At 35.5% G+C, this 27,438-nt stretch overlaps 1 protein-coding gene and 1 long non-coding RNA gene across 3 annotated transcripts in view; one reads left to right on the top strand and one right to left on the bottom strand.

Moving 5' to 3' along the window:
• The window catches only part of CNTN1 (contactin 1), a 272,757-nt gene that overhangs the window by 168,376 nt on the left and 76,943 nt on the right, over nt 1-27,438 (top strand). For both annotated transcript variants that reach the window (XM_020975799.2, XM_020975800.2), the window contains exons 12-14: nt 506-633; nt 901-1,076; nt 5,881-6,001. In XM_020975799.2, the coding sequence (XP_020831458.1) occupies nt 506-633; nt 901-1,076; nt 5,881-6,001 (425 nt within the window). The remainder of the gene's footprint in view (nt 1-505; nt 634-900; nt 1,077-5,880; nt 6,002-27,438) is intronic.
• Nucleotides 9,229-20,710, bottom strand: LOC110200458 (uncharacterized). The gene is made up of 3 exons (XR_002322261.2): nt 19,057-20,710; nt 18,515-18,661; nt 9,229-9,687 (listed from the first exon to the last, which is right to left on the bottom strand). It is a non-coding gene; the product is annotated as an uncharacterized LOC110200458 (long non-coding RNA).

The following is a 27,438-nucleotide window of genomic DNA, read 5'->3' as shown; positions in this document are numbered from 1 at the left end:
GAAATATGTTACTAATTAGCATCTTTGTATGATAAAATTGGATATCCATGTGTATCCAAAGACAAACTAACCTTGATTTTTCAACTTTTAAAAAATGATTTAGCATCATTCTTATAAAAATATAATTTTGTCAAAACATAGTTATAAACCTCCTCAAAAGTCCATTGGTCATATGGGATGTGTACCTGGATTCTAAAAGTTTTGTCCCTAAAACATCTATAGAGCTCTGGTAAGTCCAACCAAGCTGGAATGGCTTCCAGTATTAACTCAGCAACAAAACAGATGTTTTACAGGGTTCGTCCTAGCTAAATACCTAGGAGGTTGGCACCAGTTGATGAATCCATTTGGCCACAGCAACTCATCAAACCATCTACTAAGGCATCGGTGGGATCATTATCTGCTTAAGTGGGTGAAATTGCAGTTCTCTAAAGTATTAAAGTAAATATGAACATAACCTATTGCATTAAACAAATCTTATGTGTTCTTTTTTTTCCTGTTACAATAGAATTCTCATTTGGGATGATGGTAGCCTCGAAATTAGGAACATCACGAGGGTAGATGAAGGCACTTACACATGTTTTGCAGAAAATAACAGAGGAAAAGCTAATAATACTGGAACTCTATTAATTACAGGTGAGGCATAATTTTTAATAAAATTAGTGAACTCAATGGTCGGATTAGTAACAATAACTCTGCCCTGTCCTTTTCCAACATTCATATAGTTGAGAATTTCAGTTGTCAAAAACTCTCTGAGTCTATTCTGATTTCTTACCAGAAACCCAGTGAAATATTTACTAAAAAGAGATTATGTGTTTTCATACATGAGCCAAAACATTTTAGAATTTCTCTCTTGTGAATCACAGATAACTTAATGTTTCATTTTTTTTTAAATGAATTCAGATGCCACGAGAATTACTTTACCCCCAGCTAATGCTGATGTCACTGTGGGTGAGAATGCGACCATGCAGTGTTCTGCGTCCCATGATGCTGCTCTGGACCTCACATTTATTTGGTCTTTGAACGGATATGTGATTGATTTTAACAAAGAAAATAGTCATTACATGAGGAATTTTATGGTAAATATGACTTTATCATTATATATTAAAATATTTTTCACTCCAAGAACATGAAGAATTGTTAATATTTTGTTTTTGATTCAGGCACAGGAAGAGAAATGAAGGAATGATTAGGTTCCTAAATGAAAAAAAGTTTACTAATTAGAGTTCTAAAAGAATTTAAAATTAATATTCATTAACTGTAAAAGATGGAAGAGTTATGACTATTATAGGAATCTCATTTTATTGGTAAGGAAACTGAGGTAAATAGAGCTTAATTTATTTGTCCAAGATGATATAATAATTAGTAATTATAATAATAATTCTAATTAATACTAATTAATAATAACTTCCAATTGCATAGTACTTTAAGGTTTACAATGCAATTTCATCATGACAGCTTTATGAAGAGTATAGTGCAAGAATTATTATACCCATGTATAGTAGGTTTTGAGTGGCTTAAGTGTTTTCTAAGTTACAAATATAAGAAGTGGCTGTAAGAGATTGGATTTCAATGTAGGTACAGTATTTCAAATGCCTTTAATTCAACAGGTAACTCCTGTTTAACTTCTATGAATTATGATTTTTTGGTGTCAATCTGGAACGCAACCACAAAGTTTTTAGTGTCTCTTAATGTTATCTGTATTACTGCTGAACATCTAAAATAGTAGATAATGATAAAGATTTTGGCAAAGCCCATTATCAATAAATATTCATTAGATTTCAATCAAATCTTTTTTACACAACTTTAATATTGTCAGATACTAACCTTGTTATATTTGCAGTATATAAAAATGTAATGACTTTCTCAGTTCTCATACTTAACCTCTCTACACCATTTTACACTATCAATCAATCACCTTCTCCTCCTGATTATTCTCTCCTTTTTACATTTTTATGACACTGTTTTCTCCTGTTCCTCTTCCTCCCTGACTAGTCTCTTCACATTTTCCTTTGTTGGGTCTTCATTCATACCATATCCACTAACCGTGGATGTCCCCCCAAGGCTCTGTCCAGGGACCTCTTCTCTTTTATCTCTATGTTGTCTTGCTTAGAGATATCATTACTAACTCCTAAATTATTTCTATTCAGATGATGCCCAGATCTATAAAAACAATCCTTTTTTCCCTTGCCCCAGTCCCATGTCACAACTGCCTTTTGGATATCGTGAATTGGACATTACAAAGACATCTCAGATTCAGCCTGTTCAAAATAGAATGTATGCCTTTTTCCTCCAAATGCTTCAGTCTTACTAAATTTCCTGTTATTTTTTAGGGGCCCATCTTCTTCCCGGTCACCCAAGTTTCTAACTTTGGTGTCAAAGCTTCCTTCTGAAATCAACATTCTTTATTTTACTGACCTTATAATGCTCTCTTTTTTTTCTTATTGGAGTTCTTGACTAGCTTCGGCCTATTCTGAAATTTTGTTTTTACTCTTGTCTCCCTGTATGAGAATGACAAACCTTATTACATTAATCATTCAGGAGCCTCTTTCACCCTCAAATGTACTACCTCCATGTTTAAGAATTCTGAGATCCCATTATTTTCACTTCTCCCTCTGTTTTCCCTTATATAAGCCTACCCTTCATCCTCACCATGACCTGCAGTCCCTTGACCACTTAGTTATCTCCAAGGCCATCTCCCCTCACTGGCCACTCTTTTGTCTTCTGATTTTGACTCCTTAGTGAACCAGTTGAACTCTATACTATCTTCCTCTATTGAATCCCTATCCCCCTTATCATATTGCCAATTACATCCAGCCAAGTTTTAGACCTGTATTATTGTTATATTACTATATATTTATTATTATTTTATCTTAGTATTATATATTCTTTGTCTTCATTCCTTCAGTATGTACATGCTGCTGAATGAAAGTGGAGAAAATAATAAAATCTTTCTGATTAGGTCCGCTACAAATTTATTATGTTATTCAACTGGATCCTCACTGCTACTAGGAAATCCTGCTACACCTCCTTTAACAACTCACTAACCCACTCTTCACAGCAGCTCTTTCAAACCTTTTCATCCTTACTCAAACCTTTCCTGGCTCCCCCTCTTGCCACTCTCTCAGTGGACCTTGCCTCATATTCTACAAAAAAAAATTGATGCCATCTTCTGTGAACTCCCTCTTCTCCTGTCTTATTCATCTGTTATCACTCAGATGTTTTCTGCCACTTTTTCCTTCTTCATCCCTGTTTTACATGTTGAAATGTCTTTACTCCTTATCAAGGCTAACCCATATGTTTGTTCAAGTGATCCCATTTCATCCAATTTCCTCAAAAAAATTGCCCCCCTTTTCACTTATTTTCCATTTCTCCCTCTACTGCCTCATTTTCCACTGCTTACAACATACCTATGTCTCCCCTGTCCTGAAAAAAATCTTCACTTGATCATTTCATCCTTGCTAACTATCATCTCTTCTGTCCTTTGTAGCAAAATTCCTTGAAAAGGCCTTCTACAATAGATGCTTCCACTTTCTCTCTACTCACTGTCTTTAAGAATCTGGCTTCTGACTTCATTATTCCACCAAAATGGCTCGCTCCAAAATTACTAATGATCTCTTAGTTGCCAAATCCAGTGGCCTTTTCTCAGTCTTTATTATCTTTGACTCCTCTGTAACTCTACTGTTGATCACTCTCTCCTTGATAATCTGTTCTCTCTACGTTTTTAGGACGCCACTTTCTCCTGATTACTTCTTCTCTGTCTCCTTTGCTGAATCTTTCTCCAGATCACATCCTCTAACTGTACATGTCCATCAGGGTTCTGTCCTCGTCCCTCTTCAGTTCTCCTATACTACTTCATTTGGTAGCTCCAATGGATTTAATTACCATCTTTATATTGATGATTCTCAAATTTGCCTTTCGTTCCCCAACCTCTCTGCTGACCTCCAAACTTGCATGTCTTTCAGATATCTCTAACATGACATCCAGTAGACATCCTAAACTCATTATGTCCAAAACAGAACTCATTGTGTTTTCCCCTAAGCCCTTCTCCTCTCCTGCCTTCCCTATTACAGTAGATAACAACATCATCTTCCTAGTCCTTCAGGCTCACAACCTAGGAGTTATCCTTGATTCTTCACTATTGCTTACCCCTCATATCTAAGCTATTGCCAAGGCTTGCTTATTTTACCTTTCCAGCATCTCTCGAATATGCCCCTTTCTCTCCTCTAATACTGCCACCACTCTAGTGTAGGCCCTCATCACCTCATGCCACTATTACGATAATATCCTGCTGGTGGGTCTCCCTTCCTCCATTTAGCAACTAAAGTGATTGTCGTAAAATACAGGTCCAATCCTCTCTCTCTCTCTCTCTCTCTCTCTCTCTCTCTCTCTCTCTCTCTCTCTCTCTCTCTCTACTCCATTGGCTTCCAGGAGCAAAAAAAAAAGTAGACTGTTTTGTAGTCAAAGCCCTTAGTAACCTAACCTCCTAAAAACTTAGTAACCCAACCTTTCTAGTCTTATTACACTTTACTCTCCATCACATACTACTCTTCAATCTAGTGACATGGGGCTTCTGACTGTTTCCTGAACAAGATACTCCAACTCTTGGCTCTGGGCATTTTCTCTGACTTTCCCCTATAGTTAGAAATGCTTTCCTTCTTCCACTCTGATTGCTGACCTCCCTGGCATACTTTAAGTCCTAATTAAAATTTGAACTCTACAGGAAGCCTTCCCTAGCCACTCTTAATTCTAATGCTTTCCCTCTTTTAATTATTTTCAATTTATCCTGTATATACCTGGCTTTGTATATATTTGTTTGCATGTTGTCTTCCCTATTACATTGTAAGTTACTTGAGGGCAGGGACGATCTTTTGCCTTTTTTGTATTCCTAGTGCTTAGCATACTGTCTGGCACATGGAACCTGTGAATATCTGTTGAATTGAATTGAATTATTGTTAAACTGGTTCTATCCTTTATATGAAGTGTGTGTCTATCTTCAAATTTAGGTGGCAACTGGGCCTAGTTCAGTGGTGTTCTGGTAATTTTTTAAAAACCAGTTCTCTGGAAAAATATGTACAGTGTACTTACAACATACTTTTAAGTTTAATCTGCTTTATTAACATTTTTCCAGCACTTTCTTAAGTCTAGACAATCAAGAAAACTATAAAACAAGCACTGATGCTGCAGCATTTGCTTAATTCTGAGGTGTGAATGTCCCCACTAAAAACATAATAATCACAAGAGCCAGCATGAGCTGGCTTTGGTACACTCCTGGCCAGTTTCTCTCTGGTAGACTTTGGCCCCAGTACATGTTCACATTGATGCTATGACAGTACAAAATCTAGTCTGGCCAAGTTTATTATTTTGGTCATTTTAAACATTTTTCACAATTGGTACAACTATGGTACATTCAGGCAGATCAAGTAGAATTGTAGGTCAAATCATAGTTCTACCCAACCATGGTTTATTTGATTTTTCTATATGTATGCAGATTGAAGTGGAAGGTATTGATAACCATATCAAGATCAGATCATCTTCAGTTTTGTTAAATAAATCAAGAAGATATCAATAAAATTGTGCCTATTGATTTTTCTCTCATATACACTCCCCTTTTAGTAGAAATTGCAGAAGACTTAGAGCTAGATATCAACTTAGAAAGCATCTAATCTAATCCCTGAAAATTATAGGTAACAAAACCAAAGAGATCAAGTGAGTTGCTACCTAACAGCTTATTCATATGTGTATGTATACATATATGCATGCATTTGTAAAATGTTTTTGTGTATATATATATATATATATATATATATATATATATATATATATATATACACACCACATAATTGATGAATGATTGGTGTTTTTTTTCTTTATTTCAAACAGATAGATTCCAATGGTGACTTGCTTATTAAAAATGCACAGCTGAAACATGCTGGACGTTATACTTGTACTGCTCAGACAATTGTGGATAATTCTTCTGCTTCAGCTGACCTTGTTGTTCGAGGTAAGAGTTTTAAGATTATTCCATTAGAAATATTTGATTTGTATCAGTTCATAGCATTTTCCAGTGAATCTTGTTCAAATACTTATAACACTATTCTGAAAAATAAAATAAAATAGAAGAGCTGACAGTGGTAATAAGTAAACAGTTTTCTTTATTCCATTGGAGAAGGGAAACTAGACACGTGTACCAGGATCTCCTGTAGGAGGAGGCCCAAGGCAGTGAGGCTAAACCTTGATATGTATGTATATTTATATATATGTGTGTGTGTATGTATATATGCATGTATATTTGTGGTTGGATGAAGACTCAAACAGTGTGGTATTGCCGCAGTGGTGAGACATAGCAGCAACAATGAGGCAAGGTTACCTAGTGGCCAAAAGTCCATTCATAGCAGGGTTTCATGTTGGTGCTTGCCCAAGCTCAGGGACAATCAATTCTGTGATTTAGTTGCAGCAGAGTTCATCAAGAGGTTGGACACAACGAATTATTTTTATGCTAGGCTCAGGGCACAGCTTGCATCCTGGGCCTTAAACTCTGGAAAACAGGGTGTCTCCTAATAGTAGAAAGAGAGGAGTAAAAAGAAAGGGGTAGTCTTGGCATTTACCCATTTTGGTCAAAGGGAGAGGGTCTAAAAGAACCCTTTCCTTTCTGGCCAGTAAAGGAGAGGCAGGTGTAAGCCAAGATGCCATGAGAGTCCAGATGTTGAGTAGAGGGACATATGTAGGCTTAGGATGGTTAAGGTGGCAGATCTAACAATTTATTAGCCCCTTCCCCTTAGCAATGGCAGAATGGCATTTTTATCTCAGGAGGTTAGTGTCTTTAAACATCTTTAAATCACCCAATATATTTTCATAATAGCCAAAAATTTTCAAATGAAAATTTGATATCATAATAAACTTATTCTTATTTTTATCTTTTATAACAAAATATGCCTCATTAAATATTTAAGTTGTCAAATACCTATTTTTATCATATCCTTTTAAAAGCCCAATTTATACTCTAACAGAATCCAGTTTAAAAAGGGATATTATTTTTCCAACAGCATTTTTGTTATAATGGTCTTCCAAATTTCACAATATAAGAGAAATTTAGTAATACTATAATAACACAAATAACATCATGTTTAAAGCATTAAATAAAACTTCAGATGGCATCAATTCAGTTAATTGAATTTCCAAATTATCTCATACAAAAATTATTAATCTTATTACCTTTGGCATTTTAAATCCACTTTAGGGTTATCAGGCATGGAAAATTACATTCAGTTAAAGAAATAATAATATAGTTCTTGGCATATCCAGTCTGTTTAAGCACTTTACAGTCATTTATGTTATTTTGATCCTCACAATAACCCTGGGAGGTGGGTTCTATTTACAGATCAGAAAACTGAGGCAGAGATAAAATACCTTGCCTAGGATTACACAGCTAATATATTTTTACAACCCAAATGTAATTCAAATTTCCTATATTTTTCCAGCATTTTTTTCAGTATCTTTATTTGGGAGCTGATCTGAAATGAGAGGCATTGACAGGATCAGAGGCAGAGGGTCTTTGAACTGGGTGTGGAAGTGGTGTCACCGGAGATCTTTGGTTTAAACAATCTTTTCTCTTTTCATGGTCAAGTAAGGGTTAACAAGAAGTGGCTATATAGTGCTAACCATCTGCCTAATTTTTTTTTCTTCACTCTGAAATTACTTCCAAACTAACTGCCTTCCTTCATTGCCCTAAAACAATGAGTCTTTTAATCTTCAGGTGAAAAATATTTAAGTGCCATTTACTTCTATAGAATTTAATAGAGATTAATTCTTATTTTTCCTTAAAACAAATTCTACAGAGGAGCACCCCAAAACTTACTAAGATATTTCAGAAAGGTAATTTCTAGAATTACTGAAAATCCCAGGAATTCTCCTTTGTAGTCTTCAAAATGATTAATCTCCAAGCTCCTTAATCTACCAAGATTTTTTTTTAGCAATTCATAATCTTCTATTATCTGACTTTATTTCCATAATTCCAACATGACCAAAGCTGAAATGACCAAAAAAGGTGTTTTGCAGGGTTTTTTTTCTTTTTCTTTTTCTCTCTTTTCTTATAACCCAATCTCCCACAGAAAGCCTGAAGTGGGAGTCAGTTCTGATTACTGGAACAATTGCTATGACTATGAAAGTTCATTAATCTTTTCCAGTGTTCTAAACTCTTTGGCTACAGTCCTTAGCAGTTTTTCTGACTGGCTATATTTTCTCTTTTAGATATCATTCAAGGTAATAGAATATGCAAACAACACAAACACGATGCATACATTTTACATTTTACAAAGACACAGACACAAACAAAAGACAGGACAGACACTATGTAGACAGGATGATTCTATCTGAGATTTTCTTAAGGGAATCTAAGTTATGAAAGGTTTCATGTTTGGTGGTTTCAAGTAGCTATTTATTAAAAATATCCCATTTGGGGTATTTAATTTTCTTGTTGGCTTCATCAAAACATTTCTTAAGGTAATTTATTTTATCCCAATCAAAAGAATCCCAAGTTTGTCAACAATGTCAAACTATGCCAATTAAGAAACTTGCAAGTAGCTGTTCCATGGACTAAATGCAGCCAAGTGTTTTTCTGGCTCATTCTTGGTCACCAAGTTTCCCATATTACAACGTAAAGGAAACAAACACAAAGGTACCTGATCCAAGAAGTCAAGAGAGTTCACCAAGAAGAGACAGATAAATCCTCTCTTCAGTAGCAACAACCAGTTTCAATCCTCCAAGGGAGTGGAGCTGAATGAAAGACAGGAGCTTGGGACTAAGAGAAGGAAAATCATCCACTGTCACTCTTGAAGTGCAAATTGAGTGGAACTCAATGGACCCTCTGTAGGTACCATAATTCAGGTTGGACTGGGGTCAGGGCAGAAGGTATTATTCACTTTCTGATCCCACTTCTGACACCAACTGTCTACTCTGAAAACAAATGACCAAAGAGTCACAGAGTTTTGCAACTGCTGTAATCTCTAAAAATACCAAAGAGCTCACACAAGTTATAATTACCACAGTTAACTCTGAAAAATAATATAAAACCAAAAAATTCACAGTGGTCATAAGCAACAAATTTTCTTTATTCCATTGAAGGGAAACTAGATACATGTGTCAAGATCTCCTCTAGGAGGAGCAGTGAGGCTAAATATTGATATGTACATATATATATATATATATATATATATATACACACACACACACACACACACACACACACACACACACACACACATACACACACACACACACACACATCTATAGAGCTAGACAAAGAATCAAACAGTGTTGTTTGCAACAGTGGTGAGGTATAACAGCAACAGTGAGGCAAGGCCAAAAGTCCACTCATAGTAGGGCTTCATGTCTGCGCCTGCTGGTGTTTGTCTGAGCTCAGGAACCATCAGTTCTGTGATTTAGTTGCAGCAGAGTTCATTAAGAGGGTAAGCACAAAGGATTATTGTCATGCCAAGCTTAAGGCACAGCTTGCTTGCTGGGCCTTAAGCTCTGGAAAACAAGATGTCTCGTAATAGTAAGAAGAGAGTGATGGTCTTGGCATGGCGATGCTGACAGACAGTAAACAGATTTCTCTTTCCTTTCCCCTTATGCTGCTTTGAATTGGAGGTATTCAGATAGATAGTGGAGGCAGCTCCAAACGGCATAACCCTGGGTAGCAAAGAAGAGACAGAGATATAGATTTAAGATTACCTGGGAGTCAGAAATAAAGCTATGAAAAAGAAACAGGACCAGGGAACCTAGCAGTAGAACGCAGCACAAGGACACCACAGAAAAGCATAGTTCATTAGGGTCCTGAAATACTGGAGACATAAGTTGTCTTGGTCACATGTATTGTCTATATGGATGCCTCACTGGTAATGTACTCTATGTGCCTGCTCTTCCACTGATACTGGTTGTAATTATGAGAGTGTGTCCCAGGTTTATGTGACAATATTTTATAGCTACTCTTCTTACAATACAGTGCCTTTACTTGGATCTAATTGTGTCTGTTGGCTGACAATTACATATACGCACATCTGTGATAGCTCATGAGCTATTGTTTTGAGAGTGAAGACCATACCACAGAGCACCTTGAAACTTGAGCAATAGTTGCCCCCTGGAGACCCAGCCTACAACATTTAATAAGTTGGATAGATAGTCCAGAGTAAGCCCTACATATAATTTTTAGTTTATTGATTTTATTTGTCTTCTAAATTTCTCTATTTCTGTCGAAGGCACCAGCAGCTGGGTATTAAGTTTTTTGGTTACAGAAATTCTCAAAAATCATCTTAAGTTGTCAATTAGTTATAGTGTGCTTCAGTGGATAGGATAGCAACACAAGTGGAATTACAGAACCCTGATATAGTTAAACATGTCATTCTCTATGTAGAAAGTGGTCTTTGACCTGTGTCATGAAGAAATAGAGGCATGTTAAGAAAGAGTTGAAGACAGTGTGTTTCAGGCATGGTGAGGAAGGTGTCTCTTGATTGCTATAAACTGTGCTTTTAGTTGTATTCATATAGTTTTGATGTGACTGGGCAGGTAAACTCCCAAGAATTTTATACAATTTTTAGTTATTTAATTTGCTACTAGGTTTGGTTGGTTATACATAAAAATACTGATGTGAATTAATTTCATATCTTGCAATTTTCTGAAGTTTTAGTTACTTTTTTTAGTTGAATCTCTAGAGTTCTCTAAGTAAACCACTGACATCATATGCAAAAAGTGATAAATTTGTTTTCTTTTTGCTTACAATTATTCTATTTTTTCTTGTCTAATTGCTATTGCTAGTATTTTGAACACTGCATCAAATAATATTAGTGAAAATGATCATCCTTTCTTTGCTCCCTAACAGCCTCAGCTTTGAATTATTCACATAATCTTCTGTCTCCATTCAGCATCCAAATGCTCCTGAACAGAACTGGAGACAATCATAAAAACATGTCTTCTGGGTGTACTACAGATCTATGTTACCTGGTCTTAACTGCATCCTCACTGTATCAAGGAAATACTTTTACAACTCCCTAGTCTGCCATTTACCATGACAAGTTTTCCATAACTTCTCATACCTTTTCAAAACCTTCCATGGCTCCACATCTTCCTACCCCTTTAGTTGAGAAAATATTTCACTGAAAAAATTAAGGTCCTTTGCTGAAAAGCTCCCTCTTATCCTTCTTCCTTATCTCATCACTCAGATGCCTTCTGCTGGTATCTCCTCCTTCATTCCATCTCACATGAAGAGGTGTTCCTTCTCATTTCCAAGGCTTTACATGCCTAAGTCAGCCCATTCCATCTTGTCTTCTCCAGGAGACTAACTCTCTCACTCCCATTCTAATTGCTTCGCTGTTGCCAATAAATATGACCATGTCTTCTGATTCTCAAAAACTTCAATAGATTCTTTCAATTCTACCATCCTATATCTGTTGCTCTCTTTTGTGGTTAAATTCCTTGAGAAAATAATCTATACTTGGTTCCCCCACTTCCTTTCCTCTCACTCTGTTCTTCAATTGTTGCTGTCTAGTTTCCACTCACATCATTCAAATGAAAATGTCCTCTCCAAAGCTAATTGCCAATTTTCTCAATCTTCATCATTCTTGACCCCTCAAAGCCTTTGATATTCTTGATATAAAGTAATATTCCTAAAGTGTAGGTCTGACCTTATTGGACCCCTGCCCCCAACCCTGTTCAATAAAGTCCAGTTACTCTGTTACTTAAAAGATCTAATATAAAAACTTCCATTGGCTTTTTAATGCCTTTCACAACCTGATCCCTTCCTACCTTTCCAGTCTTCTTAAATCTCATTCCCCTCACGTACAACTCAGTGACATTGGCCTCCTCATAACAAGACACACTGGCACCTGATTCAGTGCATTTTCACTGGCTATCTCCCATGCCTAGAGTTCTCTCCATTCTCATCTCCTACCTTCTCTGGCTTCCTTTAAGTCTCACTGAAATCTTACCTTCTACAAGAACACTTTCCTGACCCTCTTTAATGCTAGTGACTTCAATTTGTTGATTATCTAAATTTGCCCTGTATATATCTTATTTGTATATAGTTGTTTGTATAATACCTCTTTAATTATCCTCTGAGGTCCTTCAGGTTTTTTTTCATTTTGTTTTTGCAGTACACAGCACTTAGTAGATTGCCTGGAACATTTTGTTATTGTTGTTGAGTTCTTTCAGACCCCATTTGGGATTTTCTTGGCAAAGATACTGGAGTGGTTTTCCATTTTCTCCTCTAGCTCATTTTACAGATCAGAAACTGAGGCAAACAGAGGTACATGACTTACTCAGGATCACACAACTAGTAAGTGCCTCAGGCCAGATTTCAACTCATGAAAGTGAGTCTCTGATTCCAAGCCCACAACCTAACACATAGTGGGTGCTTAATAAACGTTTGGTTTTTTAAACATTCTCATTTATTATTTATTTTAAACATTCTTTTCTTTTTAAATTTTGAGTTCCAAATTCCTTCCCTCCCTCATGCTCCCCCCCCTGAGAAGGGAAGCAATATGATATCAATTATACATGTGAAATCATGCAAAACATTTGCATGTTAGCTATATTTCCAAAAAGAAAACAAAAAAAAATGAGGTGAGAAAATTATATTTCAATATGCTTTCAGAATTCATCAGTTCTCTCTCTGGAGAAGGATAGCATTTTTTTGTTATAGGTCTTTTGGAATTATCTTAGATTACTGTATTGATCAGAGTAGCTAAGTCTTTTACAGTTGATCATCATTACAGCATTTCTGTTAACTACGTACAACAATCTCATTCTTCTCACTTCATTTTGCATCAGTGTGTATAGTTCTTACCATGTTTTTCTGAAACTTCCACCCTGGTTATTCCTTTTTTTTAGAAAAAAATAATATTTTTTCCCAATTTCATGTAAAAACAATTTTTAACATTTGTTTGCCTAAATTTTGTGTTCCAAATTGTCTCCCTCTCCCCTCCCTGAAGCAGTAAACAATTTGATATATATGTTATACATGGGCAATCATACAAAATATGTTTCCATATTAGCCATGTGGTGAAAGAAAACACAGACAAAAAATGAAAATAAAATGAACAATAGTATACTTTCATCTGCAGACAGACTCCATCAGTTCTTTCTCTGGAGGTGGATAGCATTTTTTATCATGAGTCTTTTGTTATCATTTACATTATCATTTTAATGGATCAGAGAAGCAATTATTCAATATTGCTGTTACTGTATAAAGTGTTCTCTTGGTTCTTCTATCTTCACTTTGTATCAGTTCATGGAAGTCTTTCCAGGTTTTTCTGAAATCATCCTGTTTGCCATTTCTTATAATCGCATGCCACAACTTGTTTGGCCATTCCTCAATTGATAGACATTCCCTTGGTTTCAATTTCTTTTTTTGCTATCACAAAAAGTGCTCCTATAAATATTTTTGTACATATATTTTTGTTCATTCCTTTTCCATTGGTCTTTTTGGGATACAGACGTAGTCGTATTGCTGGATCAAAGGCTATGAACAATTTTGTAGTCCTTTGAGTGTAGTTCCAAATTGCTTACAGAATTGTTGGACCAGTACACTACTCCACCAGCAGTTCATTAGTGTACCTATTTTTTCCTCTCCCTTCCAGCATTTGCCATTTCTGATAGATGTGAGGTATACTTCAGAGTTGTTTTAATTTGCACTTCTGTAATCAAGAGTGATGTAGAGCATTTTTATATGACTATAGGTCACTGATTTCTTCTGAAAACTGCCTGTTTATTGATACCATTTATCAATTGGAGAATAGCTTTTATTTTTATAAATTTGACTCAGAATATATTTCAGAAATGAGAGGAACTTTATCAGAGAAACTTGCTGTAAATTTTTTTGATATTACTTCATTGTCTATGGTACTTTTTGGCATAATGTAGTTTCCTTGATTCTCTGATTCTCTGATCTCTTTTAATTAGGTCTGTTTTTGCTTTTGCTTTGTCTTAGATCATGATTGCGACCCCTGCCTTCTTTACTTCAGACGAAGCATATTAGATTTTCTTCCAACCCGTTACTTTTACTCTGTGTGGGTCTTTCCATTTCAAGTGTGCCTTATGCAAACAACATATTCTTGGATTTTTATTTCTAATCCCTTCTGCTATCCGCTTTTGGGGTAAGCTCATCCCATTTGCATTCATGGAAATGATTAGTAACTGTATATTTTCCTCCATCCCATTTTTTTCTGTTTCTTCCTGTCTCTCTCTTTTTACCCTGTCCTTCCTTCAGAAATCTATTTTGCTTCTAACCACTGCCTTCCACTCTCCATTTTTTCATGTTCCTACCATTTTTTTTTATCTGTTTACCCTCCTATTTCTCTAGTGGGTAAATTACATTTATATCCACAACTGAGTGTGTTTATATATTTTTCCCTCTTGAACCAATTCTGAAAAGTGAGATTCAAGTATTTCCCATCCCCCCTTCCCTCCATTGTAAAAACTCTTCCTTATATGCCTCTTTTGTGTGAGAAAAATTTCCCCATTCTATCTCTCCCTCCCACTTCACCCAGGCATCCCTCTTTCTCAGCCTTTAATTTTTTTTGAGATCATTCTAACAAAATTGACTCAGACCTATGGCCTCTGTCAATGCAAACTCCTTTTAATTGCCTTAATAATAATAAAATTCTTAGGAGTTACACATACCATCTTTCTGGGTAGGAACGCAAACAGTTTAACTTTATTGATTCCTTTATGATTACTCTTTCATGTTTACCTTTTTATACTTTTGATTCTTCTGTTTGAATGTCAAATTTTCAGTTAGCTCTGGTCTTTTCGTCAGGAATGCTTAAAAGTCCTATATTTCATTAAATATCCATTCTCCCCCATGAAGGGTTACACTCAGTTTTACAGATTAGGTTATTCTTGGTTGTAATCCTAGCTCCTTTGATTTCTGGAATATCATATTTGAAGCCTTCCACTTCTTTAACCTGGATGCTACTAAATCTTGTTGTGTTAGTCTGACTGTGACTCCACAGTATTTGAATTATTTCTTTCTGGATGCTTGAGGGATTTTCTCTTTTACCTGGGAGCTCTTGAATTTGGCTGTAATATTCCCAGGAGTTTTCATTTTGGGATCTCTTTCAGGAAGTAATTGATAGAATCTTTCAATTTCTATTTCACCCTGTGATTCTAAGATATCAGGGCAGTCTTCTTTGATAATTTCTTGAAATATGATGTCCAGGCTCTTTTGTGGATCATGGCTTTCAGCAGTCAAATAATTCTTAAATTATTTCTCCTGGATCTATTTTCCAGGTCAGTTGTTTTTCTAATGAGGTCTTCCACATTTCATCTTATTTTGAGACATTCCACATTCTCTACTATTTTTCTTTCTTTAGAATTTACTTAATTATTTTTTGATGTCTCATGAAGTCATTAGCTTCTACTTGACCAATTCTAGTTTTTAAGGAATTATTTTCTTCAGTGAGATTTTGTACCTCTTTTTCCAGTTGACCAATTTTGCTTTTTAAGGAATTCTTTTCTCCAGTGAACTTTTGTACCTCCTTTTCTGTTTGACTAATTCTGCTTTTTAAAGAGTTCTTTCTTCAGTAGATTTTTGTGCCTTTTTTTTACCAAGCTGTTAATCCTATTTTCATAATTTTCTTGCATCACTCTCATTTCTTTTCATAATTCTTTTTGGGTTTTGGTCCAATTAGCATTTTTCTTTGAAGTTTTTTGGTAGCTCTTTTCACATTGTTATCTTCTTTTGAATTTATGTCTCTGTCTTCCCTGTCACTACAATAGCCTTTTCTGGACAAATTCTTTTTTTTTGTTTGCTTATTTTTACAGCCTATTTCTTGACTTTGAACTTTATGTTAAAGTTGAGCTCTGCTAACGTGGGGATGAGGAGGCACTGTTCCAAGCTTTTTTTTGTGCTATTGTTTTCAGAGCTAGTTCTTGAGGTCTGCATGTTTTCAGTGCTTCTGAGGTGGTGTAATCCTGGAAGACATATGATCACTGCTCCTGGTTTTATTTATTAATCCAATTATCTTTTTGTTTTTAATTTTGTTAAACTCTTATTTTGATTTTTAGGATTTATAATTCAGTGTTTATTTTTTTTAAAATGTATTGGGGGGGGTTTTCCTTTAATTGCAGTCCTAATTTGTTGATCTATTCTTTATTTTTCCTTTTGTTCATAAAAGTATTGTACACATAAATTTTCCTCTGAGAATTTCTTTGGTTGAATTTTCCCAAATTTTGATACATTGTTGTCATTATCTTTAATGAAATTATCCATTATTTCTATAATTTGGTCTTTGGCCCCCAAATGTTTTAGAATTAATTTAATTAATTAATCTTAAATTAATTTTAATAGTTCCTTCAGAAGCCCTTTATTGAATAGAATTTTTATTTTATGCTGGCCAATATAACATATGTTTAATGTTTCTGATCTTTTACACTTGCAAAGTTTCTAAGCCCTAATACATAGTCAGTTTTTGCAAAAGTGCTATATAGAGCTGAGGAACATTTCTACTCCTTTCTATTACCATTTTAAAATAACTAAAATTTTTAAAATTCTATTTATTTAAAATTCTATTGCTGCTTTCTTTTTTTCTTTCTTCTTTCCTTGCTTCCTTCCTCTTTCCTTCATTACTTCTCTCTTCCCCTCCCTTATATTTCCCTCCCTTCCTTTCTTCCTTTCCTCCTTCTTTCTTTACTCCTTAACTCCCTACCTCAATCCCTTCCTTCTTTCCTTTCCTTCCTCCAAGGATGCCAAGTGAATTCTTTCTGTTTTCATTTTTCTTGCATGTTTTAATATGTCTAGACAATTTTCTTTTATTATTCTTGAAATAAGATATATTGGTTCTTTTTGTGCATTATGGCTTTCAAGTAATCCACTTATTCTTTTTTCTCTATCTTTATTTTTTAACATTAATTTTTAAATTTTGAATTCAAAATTCTCTCTCTCCAACCTAAGGTTTCGCAAAAGATGTTTTCATATTAAACATGCTATAAAAAAAGCAAGAAAAATAAAGTGAAAAGTATGTTTCAATTTGCAGTCAGAATTCATAAGTTCTATGAATATGGACAGTATTTTTCATCATATATCCTTTGGAGTTGTTTCGGAGTTTGTATTCATCAGAGTAGCTAAGTCTTTTACAATTGATTATCATTACCATAAATCTGTTACTTGCTGTATACAGGTACCATGTTCTGGTTCTGCTCACTTTGCTTTACATCAGTTAATATAAATCTTCACAAGCTTTTTCTGAAACCATTCCCTTCATCATTTCTTATATTACAATAACATTCCATCAAAATCATATACTTGTTCAGCCATTCTCCAAGTGATGGGAATCCTCTCATTTTCTAATTCTTTGCTGCCATAAAAAGAGTTGTTATAAATATTTTTGTATATATAGGTCCTAATGCCCTTTCTTTGATTCTTTGGGAGACAGACCAGTAGTATTGCTGGGTCAAAGGAGAAGTAACTGAGTGATGGTAATAGAGGGAGAGTCTGGCAAGTGGCAATGAGGAAGGGGGAGGGAGGGAAAGAGAATAGATACACACACACACATACATATATATAATCACACACACACACACACACACACACACACACACACACACACACACACACACCCCTATCTTTTGGAGCCTGCACCCAAATCCTGTAATTGTGTGTTTTTTTTTTCCCACTGAGATTTGGGGAAAATTGCTCAAGGAAGAGAAAAGAAATGTTAAGTGCCAGTTCTTTAATTCTAGCACACAGAGAAGATGTGTTCCATATACAGTTTCCTGCATTATGATATTTTGGTTTTTTGATTTGTCATATTCTTCAGGACATCTATGATCCTTAAGCTATCTCTGCACATCCAATCTTCAATGTCACTTTGGTTTGTATAGAGATCATGTATTATTTTTAATATTCTTTCATTTTTCTTCCCTTTTGCAAAAATTTCCTCCACTTTTGTATTTTTGCCTTACAAATCTGTTATTCCTCTTTAAAACTACTTTTTTTTTTGGAAAATTTTCTATCATACATTCAGTTTTTCCTATGCTGCTGTTTTTTGTTTTAAATTCTAGAGTGAGAGTTCGGATTTCTGTCCTAATTTCTTTCTTAGTTTCTTCTGTTTAGAATTTTACTTCTCTTTCTCATTCTGAGATTTCATGGATGATCTCTGGGGAATCTGTAGAAGCCTCTCTTCCATCCACTAATATTAATTTGTTTTCTTTCATATCATATTTGTTCAAATGTTGTTTGGTTTCTTTTTGAGATTATGCTCATTCATCCTTCTGTCTTAATGATTCTATTGATTCATCTTCTTGGTACACTGGAAAGTCTTATGGGTTCAATTTGAACAGCATGGTAAATAGCTGACATTTATGTAGTGCTTTAAAGCTTACAAAGCACTTTCTTTTATTTGTTGCTGAACCTATGATTTTATCAGAAAAGGGAACTCCTGGTGAGCAATTTCCTCTACAAATTCAGATCAACACTTTCTCTACATATATAGTGGTAGAATTATCTGGGAAACTAAGAGCTTACCTGATTTGCTAAAGATCTCAGAGCCAATTTTGTGGCAGAGTTGGAACTTGAATCCAATTCTTTCTGGCTCTGAAGCAAGCTCCATCTCCATTACCCCATGTTGCATTTCACAAAGCACTTTAATCCATTTTATAATTCAGCTTTATCCTGTGGAGTGGATACTACAAGTATTACTATTTCCCTTTTACAAATGAAGATACTGTGACTGTTAAGTGACTTGCTAATAGTCACATAATTAGCAAGTGTTAGAAGCAGTATCTAAATGCAGTTCTTCCAGACTCAATGTCTAGCATTCAGTGCATATATCATGCTGGATGAAAAGCAGAAAATAGAGAGTCTGTATTTGAGTTGATAGAATACTCTTTTAATATGCTAATAAACTACATGGAATACAATGAAACTAATCTAAAAACAATACATAAATAAATTCTGGGAATAGTATGTCATTTCAGTTACAATTGCCAGAAAAGATCACTAATATTTTAGAAATCTTAAGACAATGAAAAGGATAAGTGACTTTTATAGTGTTTACCATAACTTACTAGAGTTAAATTGGTAAGATAAAGCCCTGCAAATGTAGGTTAATTCTTCATAGGAAATATACTGAAAGTTTCAATAGCTGCTCCCATCACCTAATAGGTGAAGCGCAGTAGTGTAACAGAGGAACAATAGTTAGATTTGCCCTGGGGATGAACAACAGAGAGAAGGAAATTAAAAGACATGATTAAGATATCTATCATTTACAAAAAACATAATTATTAATATAACAATATAATTATTGATGAAAGATTAGTTACCTATGCAGTTCCATTGTGAAAATACCTGTAAGAGTGAGCTAACTTAAAACAAATTAGTATCTTATTTTTCTAAGGAACTATTTTGTAATAACTGCATAATGAATTGAATGTTAGCTTCACTTGCCAGGCTAATTAAATTAGTAAATGCTTTCAACTAACACTCAATTGTTTCTTCATCAGAAAAGCATATTTCTTCCTTTAGTTCTGACACTGCTTCAGTCTATACAGCAGCTTAATTTAAGCATGAGGCTTGTCTGTCATATCAACCTACTCTTTTTTACTCTGTCTATTCCAGAGACATAGAATACCCTTCTGTTTGCTTTTCCAAAAATTACACATTCACTGACCATTACTAGCTCTAATCACCTATTCAGAAAATCTGGCCTGCTACACATATGGCTTCCTGCTCCTTGACTGAGCTTACAAACTTCCCCTTCAGCCATGATCTTTCCTTTTTCAGGTCAGAACAGAAAAGATGAAGAGAAAATCATATTGGATCCCTTTTTCCCGATTTGTGCAAACCTGCCTCCAACCCCGTGATGGTTTACTTCAGTCAGGATATGGTTACTTGGATGACTATGCTATCAGTCCTCCACTCACCTTTGAAGTTCACTTTTGTGTGAAATATTTTCATATACTAAATATCAATATTAAGTTAATACATCTCTACAGTTTCTGAAATCTCTACTCCTCTCATGAACAATAACAACAAAAAGTCCCTGGTCTTTTTGAAAGCAAATTGACCCTTTTCTCTTCTACATCTTTTAAAAATGTTTTGAATAGACACAAGGTTTACCCCATGGTAGTTTTCTCACTGCTTCATTTCTGCTTGTCTAAATTCTTGTCAAGAGATGTATAACTAAAAGGTCAGTGAACACAATTCAACTGTTTTAAGATTTTTTTCTATAACTATTAGCCTAGCTTCATATGTCCTATAACACAAAGTACAGTGAAAGTAGCATGTCTCTATGTAACTTTATATTTTAAATCAAACATCTGAAGAGCTGATTTGAACATCAGAGAATGGGAGAAGTTAATGTTAAATTATGTTGTGACAAAATTATCTGTGATTGGATTTCCAAAACTTACTGGAAAAACTGTTTGCAGAACCAGAAGCACATACTATTATTGGCAAACCTATTTATAGCCTCAGTACTCATAAAATTGCTAAGAATTTTCCATAGTTATAACAGTTCTGGAATAGCAAGTAAGGTGAAGAAATGATAGTGCATATAGCATATGAAGGAGACAATTATTCACATACCGCTTTACTTGGTAGTATTTTGTAGCTGACTATGGCATGACCGACATATATAGATATATATGTAATTTTCATATTTTCATTGATTTTAGGAATCTTCATATTTTTTACTTAAAGAGGAAAGCGTAATTCCTTTTTTTCCCAACTTGGTTGAAATAAAGTTAATGAAAGTTTGTTTCTTCACAAGGCCTATAAAAACCATATGTTTTCAGACATTCTATATATTGATGTGGAGTACCAATTAGACTTTTTCAATTTGTAACAATAAGGAAGGAGGCTAGATCTCCTGTATGGAGAACTCCGAGGCAAGAAAATTATATCAATGAAAGTTAGTACCTTTTCTGCAAATTACAATCTTAGAAAGTGGCCTAAATAGCTGAGAGGATAAATGACTTGCCTTTGCATCACCACCTAGCCATTATGCATCAGAGGCAGGACTTCAGTTGAAGCCAACTCTTTATGTATGCACTAAGTTGCCTCAGTAACTATAGAAATTCTCAATAAGCAATGGATTGTGGCTCTAAAGGCTCAGAGGACTGCATTTAACTTTTAAGTCACTTTTAGTTATTTTTTTTTTGGGATGGCTAGAAGAGATTATTTGATTTTCTCTCAAAAGTTATTTAAGAATTCTATTTGCAACTGAAGGAGCTTAGTCTGGAAAACTAAACCAATTACTATTTTAACAAACAATTTAAAATTAATTTGAAGATTTGTTAATATCACCATGGAGACTACAGCATGAATTATCATGATATACCTCTTCTTATAAAAACCATGACTGCAATTATAACTTGAGACTAAGAATGAATATTGTTTTAGAAAAAAAGTACAATTTTTTTAAATGATAGGGAAACCCTGCAATTACCATAAGTAAAGACAGCAAAGAAGGAAACAGTTCTTTGAGAAAGCTATATTCCCTACAAATTGTGGAAATTGGAAGGAGGGATGACTTCCTCATTTTTAATTCCTAAATTAAAAACAAAAAAACCAACCAATTTTGTTTTCATTAATTCCACTATATAGCTAAAGAAGGGGAAATAGAGTTGTGCATGATATGATTTTTTCCCCACGTATCTTAAAACATCCAGACTTATTTCCATATGACCATAACATCCTTGCAAAAATTAAGAAAATTTCTTCATTCAGTGAGAGAGACAAAAAGAAAGAAAGAGGCAGACAGAGAGACAGAAAAAGAGAGACAGAGAAACAGAGCAACATTAAGAGAACTGGTCAGATGTATACTAATAGCACTTTTTCCATCCCAGAAGTTTTTCCATGCTATTTTAAAGTTAATTTTCTTAAAAAGAAGAAAAAGTTTTTCTCTTCTGTAATTTTTTTCTGAAGATTTTCAAACTTTCAATAAAAGTTTGTTGTCAGTATTTGGCATTTCTTCCTGGAAACTGAAGAATTCTTTGCTTCTATAAAATGTTTTGAAAGTTCTCTTTGTTATTAGTTGATATGGGAGGAGGATCAATTTTAAAGATACTTGGGGAGAGGCAGAAGATAAGAGATACATTACAAACTTGTGAAAAAAGTTTAATTGCTAGAATAACAGAATTAGATGGTCTGTAGTTCTTTGTAAGCCTAAGCATGCCAAACTCAATGATGTGAAAGCGGTTTTTTTTTTAAATACTCTCTTAATCTACCCAGATTCACAACAGCCTCACAGGGCTCCAAAATCTCTAGCACTGAAAAGATTAATACCAAAACACATCCATTTCTTTTAATTTTCCTCATTCTTTAGTGAAGACTAAAAGCAGACATCTCCTTCTATCAGTAGTTCTTTCCCCCTTTCCCATATAGTTTATATATAAGTTTCAGAGGAAGTAATCAAATTTTCATAACTTGATGTGCCCTTTACGTAGTGAAGAGGAAGTAGGTATGATATGAATCTGCTGTCAGCAGTTTGAAAAGTTTGCTTCTAGGGATAACACTTTTTGCATGTTTCCTCCTATTCCCACAAGTCCAAATGACTGCATGGCATCTCTACTGGACAGGTCAGTTTTTAAAATTAATTTATTTTGAATTCCAGAGACTTTTGAGTTTTAAATTTTTCTCCCCCTCCTTTCCCACCTCCCTACCCAAGACAGTGCATGATCTGATATAGGCTGTACATATACAATCCTATTAAACATATTTTCACATTAGTGATGTTGTAAGTAAGAATTAGAACCAATAGGAGGAACCACCAGAAAGAGGAAACAAAACACAACAGAAGAAAAAAAATACTGAATAGTATGCTTCAATCTGCATTCAAACTCCATAGTTCTTTCTTTGGACATGGATAGCATTTTCCATCATGAGGCCTTTCAATATGTCTTAGATCCTTGTATTGCTGAGAAGAGTTAAGTCTGTCAATATTAGTTATCGCACAACGTGGCTGTTACTGTGTACAATGTTCTCCTGGTTCTGCTCACTTCACTCAGCATCAGACTAAACAAGTCTTTCCAGGTTTTCCTGAAATCTGCCTGCTCATCATTTCTTATAGCACAATAGTATTCCATTACAGTCATATACCACAACTTGTTCAGCCATTCCCCAATTGGTGGGCATCCTCTCAACTTCCAATTCTTCTTTTTCTATATAAATTTATTTATTTTTAATTTTCAACATTTACTTCCACAAGATTTTGAATTCCAAATTTTCACCCCATCTTGCCCCTTCTCCTACCCCAAGATGGCATGCATTCTGAATATGCCTTCCCCCAGTATGCCCTCCCTTCTATCTCTCTCCCCCGCCCCTTCTTTTATCCCCTTCCCCTTCCACTTTCCTGCAGGGCAGGATAGATTTCTGTACCTCATTTCCTGTATTTCTTATTTCCCAGCTGCATGTGGAAACATTTTTTTTAAACATGTGTTTCTAAAACTCCAGGTTCCAAACTTTCTCCCTTCCTCCCACCCCACCTACCTTCATTGAAAAGGCAAGCAACTCAATATAGGACATAGATGTGTGGTTATGCAAAACACTTCCATAGTAGACATGTTGTGAAAAACTAACTCAATTTCCCTTAATCCTATCCTGCCCCCCCATCTATTCTACTCTTTCTTTTGACCCTGTCCCTCCTTAGAAGTACTTCTTCTGATTACCCCTTTCCCAATCTGCCCTTCTCTCATCATCCCCCTGCTCTCTTGTCCCCTGCCTCCCCTATTTTCCTGTAGAGTAAGACAGATTTCCATACCCAATTGAGTGTGTATGTTATTCCCTCCTTAAGCCAAATCCTATGAGAATAAGATTCCCTCATTTCCTCTCACCTTTCCCTGTTTCCCCTCCACTGTAAGAATGCCTTCTTGTTTGTTTTTTGTAAGATAATGTACCCCACTCTACCTCTCCCTTTCTTCTTCTCCTAGTACAATCTTCTCTCACCCCTTAATTTTATTCTCCAGATATCACCCTTCATCTTCAACTCACCTGTGCCTCTATCTATCTATCTATCTATCTATCTATCTATCTATCTATCTATCTATCTATCTACATACATATTTTTCCCCCACTACCCTAATACTGACAAAGGTCTCATGAGTTATAAATATCATCTTTCCATGCAGGAATGTAAACAGTTCAACTTAATAAGTCTCTTATGATTTCTCTTTCCTGTTTACTCTTCATGTTCCACTTGAGTCTTGTATTTGAAAGTCAAATTTTCTATTCAGCTCTGGTCTTTTCATCAAGAATCCTTGAAAGTCCTCTATTTCACTGAATGACCATTTTCTCCCCTGAAGGATTATACTCAGTTTTTCTGGGCAGGTGATTCTTGGTTGTAATCCTATCTCCTTTGCCCTCTGGAATATTATATTCCATGCCCTGGTCCTCTTAATGTAGAAGCTGCTAAATCTTGTGTTATCCTGATTGTGTTTCCACCATACTTGAATTGTTTCTTTCTGGCAGCTTGTAATATTTTCTCCTTGACCTGGGAACTCTGGAATTTGGCTACAATATTCCTAGGAGTTTTCCTTTGGGGATCTCTTTCAGGGGAGATCTGTGGATTCTTTCAATTTCTATTTTGCCCTCTGGTTCTAAATATCAGGGCAGTTTTCCTTGATAATTTCTTGAAAGATGATGTCTAGGCTCTTTTTTGATCATGGCTTTCAGATAGTCCAATAATTTTTAAATTCTCTCTCCTGGATCTATTTTCCAGGTCAGTTGTTTTTCCAATGAGATATTTCACATTTTTTCTAATTTTTTTCTTTTGGATTTGTTCTACTGTGTCTTGATTTCTCATAAAGTCACTGTCTTCCAATTGCTCTATTCTAATTTTTAAGGAAGTATTTTCTTCAGTAATCTTTTGGACTTCCTTTTCCATTTGGCCAATTTTGCTTTTTAGGGCATTCTTCTCCTCATTGGCTTTTTGGACCTCTTTTGCCATTTGGGTTAGGCTATTTTTTAAGGTGTTATTTTCTTCAGTATTTTTTTGGGTCTCCTTTAGCAAGCTGTTGACTTTTTCTCATGATTTTCGTGCATCACTTTCATTTCTCTTCCCAGTTTTTCCTCTACTTCCCTTACTTGCTTTTCAAAATCCCTTTTGAGGTCTTCCACGGCCTGGAATGGATTTATATTTTTCTTGGAAGCTTTGGATGTGAGAGGTCTGACTTTGTTGTCTTCTTCTGGTTGTATGTTTTCATCTTCTTTGTCACCAAAGTAAGATAATATAGTCTGACTCTTTTTGTGAGGTTTGCTCATGATCCCAGCCAACTACTTGAGTTTTAAACTCTTTGTTAAGGTAAGAGTCTGCTTCCATTGTGGAGAATGTACTGTCCCAAGCTTCAGGGGTTTGTACAGCTGTTTTCAGAGATACTTGTAGGGACCTGTAAATTTTCAGTTCTTCCAAGGTGGTATGATTAAGGTCGAGGTGTTTACTCTTTTCATGGCCTGTGCTCTGGTCTTTGAGTGACCGGCCATAAGCAGTCTTTTCTCTCTTGGAATTGTGAGCATGGTTTCCTCTCCACTGCCACTACAAGCTCTACCACTCCAGTGCTCCTCCTTACCCCAGTACCACCACCTAGAACTGTGACCCATATCCAAGCAAGGGCAAAGCAAGAGATTCCTGCCTCAGCACCAGCAAAGAGATCCCTGCAGTCCCCCTCTGATCAGCCACTTGATTCCCCCTCAGTCTGTGGGCCGGAAGCTCAGGATGCAGCCATCACCCTGGTGTCCACGCTTTGTGCTCTGGAGCTGGCTCTGACCTAGCTCTTCTCTCAGCACCACAGAAACAGACTTTTCCCACTGACCTTCTAAGTTGTCTTTGGCATTTGTGGATTGAGGAGTCTGGAAACTGCCACAGCTGCCCACGATTCAGTCCTCTGAGGGCTGCTCCAGGATTTTGCTTGACTACACATGTTAAAAAGGTTGTTTAATATTATTACTGTCATTGTTATTCAGTTGGAGGCAGTGGGAGGGAGCAATAATAAATGTAAAATTTAAAGAAAATTTCAAACCTCAAAGTGAAATTAAATTTTAAAAAATTAAAAAATTAAATGAAATATTTTTTAAAAACAACCAAAAGGACAGAGGTGGGAAAATAATAATGGAGAGTATGTATTTGTAGTATAGTTTGATTGGAAGTAGAGAGCATAAAAGGGAATAATGTGAACTAAAGTTGGTACGATATGTTGGGGTCCGATTTTAGAGGACTTTAATAATTTTATTTATTTATTTAGTACCTTCTATGTGCCAGGCACTGAGCAAAATGCTAAGAACATAAAGAGAAGCAAAAGACATTCTTTTCCCTTGAGGAGCTCACAATCTAACGGGGAAGACAACAAGTGAAAAATATACAAAAACAAGCTATATACAGGAAAAATAGGAAATAACTTATAGAAGGAAAGCACCAGAATTTAAAGAGAATTGGGAAAAGCTTCCTGTAGAAGATAGAATTTTAGCTGAGATTTGAAAGAAACTAGAGAAGCCAGAAGGCAGAGATGAAGAGAATATTACAAGAATGAAGAATAACTGTAGAAAATGACAGCTGAGGGGGCAACTAGGTGGCACAGTGTATAAAGTACCGGCTCTGAAGTCAGGAGGACCTGAGTTCACATTCAGCCTCAGACCAAACACTTGACATTTACTAGCTGTGTGACCCTGGGCAAGTCATTTAACCTCAATTGCCTAAAACTAAAAAGCAAACCAAAACAAACAAAAAGAAAGAAAATGGCAGCTGAGACCCAGAATGTCTTGTTCGTGGGACAGCAAGGAGTCCAATGTCACTGGATTGAAGGTCGCATGGTGGAAGGAGGGTAAAAGTTATAAGAATACTGAAAAGATATAGAGAGGAGTTAGTTTATAAAGTGTTTTGAATGCCAAAGAGAGAATTTTGTATTTGATCCTGGTGGTGATAGGGCACCCTGGAGTTTATTGAGTTGGGGGAGGCCAGGTGACATGGTCAGACCTGTACTTTAGGGAAATTACTCTGGGGGCTGAATGGAGGATCGACTAGAGTAAAAAGAGAGACTTATGGCAGGCAGACCAATCAGTTGGCTATTGCAATAGCCCAGGAAATTAGTGCTTTTAGTGACAGCATCAGAGGAGAGAATGGATATATTTGAGAGATGTTGCCAAGGTGGCATGAACAGGCCATGTCAGCAGATTGCATATGGGGTAAGAGATAGTGAGGAGTTGAGGATTACACCTAGGTTAGAAACCTTGGAAAATGGAAACATGTTGGTACCCTTGTTAGTAGGAGGGATGTTTAAGGAATGGAGTTTAAAAGGAAAACAGCGAGATTTGGGAATCATTAGCTAGAAATTATAATGAAATACATGTGATCAGATGAGATCACCAAGCAAAGTAGTGGAGAGAGAAAAAAAAAAGAAAGCTGAGGACAGAACCCTGTAGGATGTCTATAGGTAGTGGACATGGTCTGGATGAGGATC

Source organism: Phascolarctos cinereus, unplaced genomic scaffold, assembly GCF_003287225.1.
Source record: "Phascolarctos cinereus isolate Bilbo 61053 unplaced genomic scaffold, phaCin_HiC Scaffold_1;HRSCAF=81, whole genome shotgun sequence".
Taxonomy (NCBI): domain Eukaryota; kingdom Metazoa; phylum Chordata; class Mammalia; order Diprotodontia; family Phascolarctidae; genus Phascolarctos; species Phascolarctos cinereus.
The sequence above is the reverse complement of the archived record's forward strand: the minus strand, read 5'-3'. Positions and strand labels throughout refer to the sequence as shown.